This window comes from Rhynchophorus ferrugineus, unplaced genomic scaffold, assembly GCF_030347505.1.
Source record: "Rhynchophorus ferrugineus isolate W39M unplaced genomic scaffold, kcgeb_rfMv2 rfM5, whole genome shotgun sequence".
NCBI lineage: Eukaryota > Metazoa > Arthropoda > Insecta > Coleoptera > Curculionidae > Rhynchophorus > Rhynchophorus ferrugineus.
Window position 1 is genome coordinate 12,228,779 of NW_027472584.1, and position 5,628 is coordinate 12,234,406.

Sequence of the window (5,628 nt, forward strand, 5' to 3'; positions counted from 1 at the left end):
CATTCGTTCCGTAAGTATCCGATCTCATTAAAAGATATATTTGGCAGTGGTGCTCTAATAAAATCTATATTAAGATGAGAGTCCTCTGTTGTATTAGAGAAGTGGACCGCCAGTGAAGAAGAAATGTCATCGATATTCGTCACCCGTTTATTTTCTGAGGCAATTCTCGAAATGCATGAACTGAGAATACCTCTCAGTCGCTTCATGCCCTGCCAAAAGGTATAGGTAATAGAATTATAAGAGACTGTTTATAAAAGTATACCATGAAATTCATTTTGGCTTCTTTAATAGTTTTTCTGACAATGGATCTTGCGTGTTTATAGGTTATTAAATTTGTCTGCGTAGGATTTAGGGCCCTCTTACGCTTATTAATTGCTTCTTTACATTCTATTATCCATCATGGAATAGGAGGCGGACGGTGATTAGGACTGATAGGGTTGCCACTAGTGTCGCCTTCAGTAAATATAGGGACGGTGAATGAGGATTCGTATTGGTGCTAGTCAGCTTCGGAGAAAAGAAATTTAGGCATATTTTGAGAATTAGGTAAATCGGAAGAATAGCGGGGTCTTGAGTGTGATTTTATGGTTAATGGTATATAAATCATCATAAGTCCATAATATTCTATGAAGTAGAGAGGGCAAACATAGGGTAATCGATGCTACTTGTTTGCATATACCAAACCAATAGAGGATTGAAAGAGCAATGTGTGTAAGGGAGACCAAATTCAAGATACTCATCTTTAAATTACCTAAAATATTATTGGCTATAGTGCCTCTGAAAATGAAATTAACAGAGCCCCAAATCGAGTGATGGGTATTGAAATTACCACAAATGAGGCACGGAGCACGTAGCTGAGTTATAAGGCTATCAAGTTCATCAGGATCCAGACAATATGAGGGGGTATATAAATACTGCAAAGTATAATTGGAAAGTGGAAATAAGATTTGATTGCTATAGTTCCAAGTACGTCTTCAAATGAATAATTTCTAAATCGATCGTTTCATATCCTGCAATAGCTACACCACCTGCTGGGTGATCAGCATTAACTCTGTCCTTTCTATATATTTTATAATGATTTTTGTTGATTATTTCATAATTATTTTGATTGTTTCCTGTAGTACCTCGAAAACTGGTTTATATTTGCCAATCATTAATTGTAATTCTTCAGTCCTTGATTTGATACCATTCAGATTCCACTGTATAATTAGTTGATTTGGACGCATTATTTTCTGGTATCATTATCTAAGGAGATAATCTGAATGAGACAAATTAAATTACATTGTTACATATCCTTTAATTTTTTAGCAAAAAGGTAACTGATAATGAACAAATTATTATAACATCGGTACATCCAGACGTGTAGACTGCATAAACTAAGGATCATAATAATAACCTTTCAAGGAGAAAATATCATCAGTCACCCACAACAACTGGACGTATGATGGACATTGATGATTAACATTTTACTAATATTTTTGTCAGTTAACTAACTTAAAATACATAACAGCTAATACTAAAGAACTCAATAAAAGCTTTTCGTTTGCCAAAACGTATAATTTACAAGTTATTAAGCTGAATTAAATTTGTCATATATCATACATCAATAATAAATTATTTTTGTATTCTAGCAAGTCTTTTATCGAAACATATTGTAAGAACTAAACATAAATACATATTTACTAAGACATTATTTCGAAAGAATTTTACTGTTATTTTCCAAGAGGCGGTTGCACAAACAATATGAATTGCTTGAGATAATCTGAATGAGACAAATTAAATTACACTGTTACATATCCTTTAATTTTTTAGCAAAAAGGTAACTGATAATGAACAAATTATTATAACATCGGTACATCCAGACGTGTAGACTGCATAAACTAAGGATCATAATAATAACCTTTCAAGGAGAAAATATCATCAGTCACCCACAACAACTGGACGTATGATGGACATTGATGATTAACATTTTACTAATATTTTTGTCAGTTAACTAACTTAAAATACATAACAGCTAATACTAAAGAACTCAATAAAAGCTTTTCGTTTGCCAAAACGTATAATTTACAAGTTATTAAGCTGAATTAAATTTGTCATATATCATACATCAATAATAAATTATTTTTGTATTCTAGCAAGTCTTTTATCGAAACATTGTAAGAACTAAACATAAATACATAACAGGATACATTTCCAAACCAACGGAATATTTAACAATTTAAATATCCTTCACACCTATTTTATAAATTACAAATCAAAGGAATAATAATGTGCAAGCTAGTGAAATCTAAAGCACAACATTCACTAAAAAATACAAAAATTAGAACATTTTTTCAAAAATAATATAGGATAATTTACAAAAAAAAAACATTAACAAGCAATTTTTAGAGGTCTCACAGATTGTAAAACAAATCTATCACAAGAAGTTTGCAAACTAAATAATTAAACTATCTGTTCCCTTCAGAGTCAGAATTCTGGCTGTTATCTTTACGATTTGCGTCAGCTCTTCGTTTAGCATTTTGGTTGTCCTGTCTAGCTCTGCCTCTGAGGACAGTACTACCTTGACGCTGTGGTCTAATTTCTTCTTCATCAGTTACCTCAGAGGTACGACTAGATAACATTAATGTACTAAACTGCTCTTGGCAGCTTTCTTCATCAGGAATATGAGAAATTGATGATAATATAAGTTCTTGCACAAATGCTGATCGTTCTTGTCTCTCCTCTTGAGTAGTTGAAGTTTGGGATGATTCATCTAAAACACCTAGAAAAGAGTAATATTATGCAATTTTTTAAATTTCGTTTAGATTATAGGTTTCTTTAAATGATATTTTTATCTGTAAACATGTTATATACCTGAAAGTAAGAACTGTGAATTGTAACTTTGTGAAGGTGCTGGAGGAGTATTATTGGTGGGCTGAACTAAAACTGGTGAAGCATTGAGTAAAATCGTAGACGATCCAAAGTTTGAGGTGTGTGCTGCTTCTCTTAATGTTTGACTTTGGGTTTGTCGTCTTGGAAAACGTTCCAGATTTTGTCTTGCAGCGTTGACTTGTTGTCTTTCTAGTTGGAGTTGCATTTGTAACTGTTGAAGCTGAGTTGGAGTACTACTCGAAGTACTACTTGTAGAACGTCGAACGCCTATATGATATATTTTATAATGGACTATTTGTACCATAACATATAATTACCAGAAAGCTGCGATAACAGTTCCGCAATAGGATCAACACTCTCTCTTGAAGAAGGACTTAATGATGACAGTCCGCTGGAGCTAAAAACACTAAACCACTATCTTTATAGAGCACAATGTTGCCAATTTTATCCCTTATTTGCTGACGTAAACAAAAATGGCTGTCAATGTTGGTGCAAATAAGATATTAAGTACTCGCCTCGTAAGGCAAATAAGGGACAAGATGTTTTTTTGAAGCCCATTAAATAATTTGTTAATGAATTTTAAATTAATCTTAACTTTATGATATTACTCATAATGGGGATATTATTTTTGTTTAATGATTTATATTTGTTTGAAACCAAAAAGAATAGATGTAATAATAAATACCTAAAATGCATATTAGAACGTCGAGGTCTCAATGTTGATGCACCTCTTCCTGAACTAGAGTGAGATGAAGCGGTATGTTGTATACGCCTAACATTATGCCTTGTTGCTACAGGCTCATCTAAGAATGATATTAGATCACGAGGTCCAGAACGATGTTCCAATGTTAAATGACCTGCGAAATCATCAGTCATAAGGTTGGGATCACCTCCTGGCATTGCTGCACAAAGCGGGCAGACCTAGAAATTGCAATAAATAAAAATAATAGTAACCACAACTATGGAATAAATGCATTATTATTAGAGTAACTTGATAAGACAAAAATATACTAATATCGAAGAAAATAGCTTCTTATTATTTATACTAACCAAAACTATTTTGTAATGTGCAATATTAAATCATTACGAACGAATGATTTTAATTTACATATCTATGTTTTGAATTTAATGAAAATATATATTAAAATACTATAAATATATGAGAACATTGTGAATATAAAATTTGTACTAAAAATTACCACTTCAAAATTTGTATCTTGATGTTCAGCAGTAACGTGTTCTTGTAAAGTAACATCAGTAAAACCCATTCGTGAGCAATAAGGACAAGTATATGATTGAGGCATTTCCAAAGTACTTATCGCTTCACCTCCATAATACACTTCTAAAAACAAAACAATAATCAGTCATACATAATCATCTAAATTTTCAATACATCAATTAATATTAAATATATTTACATACTATAACACTGGAATCTTTTCAAGGAAAATAGCTTTACACTTACCAAAATCAGATCTAGTCAGAATACACTGCATGGGATGATCAGTGGTGTGGCGGGTATTGGTTGCACCAGATTCATAACAAGCTGCACATAAATCATAATCATAGCAAACCAAACACTTATAGCGACGACCCCTAAAGTTTCCCTTTAGGCAAGAATCACAGCTGACCCCTAAAATACCAGAACAATTTTATCTTTTCAAATACCATTGGTATATTTTCTCACCGCTACCTTCATGGCGACTCATTTTTACAACTAAATTTTTTGCTAAATATAAGTCTAGATAGCTAAAATTTCATTGTAGGCGAATGCCGACTTTGTGATAATAAAAAATTGCTTATAACCAACAAGGATCGTACTGAATATTGTTAGTTCACTAAATAAAAAATCTGTCACTTGTCAACTGACAATTCTAAACTTCCCTGTATTAATTTCTTGTTAATTTTGGGATTACACTATAGATATCTAGTAACGCTATGAGATACAAAATGTCGACCAACAACCTTGATAATTAATTAGAGATTTTCACCGCTAGGTGGCGCTTAGGACAATTGTTTAAAAATACGAAATTTTGTTAGGAATAGGAAATACGAATATTTTAAAATGATATTGATAAATTTAGTTCTTAATATAAATATAAAAATATTTAACCTATTGTATTCCATTGCATGTGTATTATGAGTTGCATAAACTATCAATATTAAATTTTTAATATATTTATATTATATTTGATATGATTAAATACGATTTCTTAGATATCAGAGAAACAATTTATTATATTAACTATAGTGAGGTGTTAAATATTCACCCCTTTTATTAAATTGCGCCCAATATTCTTTTTGTAATTTTTTGATACTGAAGAGTTTGTTAAATATAAGTTAATAAGTTAAATTTTGAAAACATTTAAGAATTTGGTTGGAATTATCTAAATGATAAGTTAAAACACATGATATTGATATTTTTCATTATAACATCATTTCCAATTGATATATTCGAAATTAATAAATATTTCTATGTATTATTTAATGTAATATTATTTCCTATTTTGAAGTTTTAATTTACGTAGACAGTTTGGAATAAAACAAATATGTATGTTTCTTATTTTTTAAATTAACGTTATACTTAATACTAAATTCAAAAAGGATATTGTAAACAACTTAAGAAAAATCAAGGTTACATATAACGTAATTACTTTTAATCTCCTTAATTAAATATTTAAAATAAATGTTATTCAATATGTATGATTGATTGTGACCAAGTGATTTATTGAAAAAGAAATCGATTCGTATTATAAGAAA

The 5,628-nt window shown here is 30.6% G+C and overlaps 1 protein-coding gene across 4 annotated transcripts; it reads right to left on the minus strand.

Annotated features, from left to right (window-relative positions):
* Positions 1–1,274: 1,274 nt before the first annotated feature.
* Positions 1,275–4,808, minus strand: LOC143196915 (E3 ubiquitin-protein ligase KCMF1). Of its 4 annotated transcripts, none has more exons than XM_076404872.1 (7): positions 4,562–4,808; positions 4,334–4,501; positions 4,068–4,210; positions 3,554–3,789; positions 3,186–3,265; positions 2,851–3,135; positions 1,275–2,758 (listed from the first exon to the last, which is right to left on the minus strand). In XM_076404872.1, the coding sequence occupies exons 1-7, from the start codon at positions 4,575–4,577 to the stop codon at positions 2,445–2,447; spliced, it is 1,242 nt and encodes a 413-aa protein (XP_076260987.1). In that variant the 5' UTR covers positions 4,578–4,808; the 3' UTR covers positions 1,275–2,444. The 4 variants fall into 4 exon arrangements, with proteins under 4 accessions (XP_076260987.1, XP_076260985.1, XP_076260986.1 ...); XM_076404870.1 differs by having other exon boundaries at positions 3,186–3,274; XM_076404871.1 differs by having other exon boundaries at positions 4,556–4,808.
* Between the last annotated feature and the right edge of the window lie 820 nt (positions 4,809–5,628).

What these genes read in the sequence shown, in the direction of transcription:
- LOC143196915 (XM_076404869.1), bottom strand. Translation starts at nt 4,577, where the DNA reads ATGAGTCGCCATGAAGGTAGCG. An exon ending in CGTTCTAATATGCATTTTAG is followed by an intron (nt 3,275 to 3,553) that starts GTATTTATTATT and finishes ATAGTGGTTTAG; the next exon opens with TGTTTTTAGCTCCAGCGGAC. An exon ending in ACTGTTATCGCAGCTTTCTG is followed by an intron (nt 3,136 to 3,185) that starts GTAATTATATGT and finishes TATATCATATAG; the next exon opens with GCGTTCGACGTTCTACAAGT.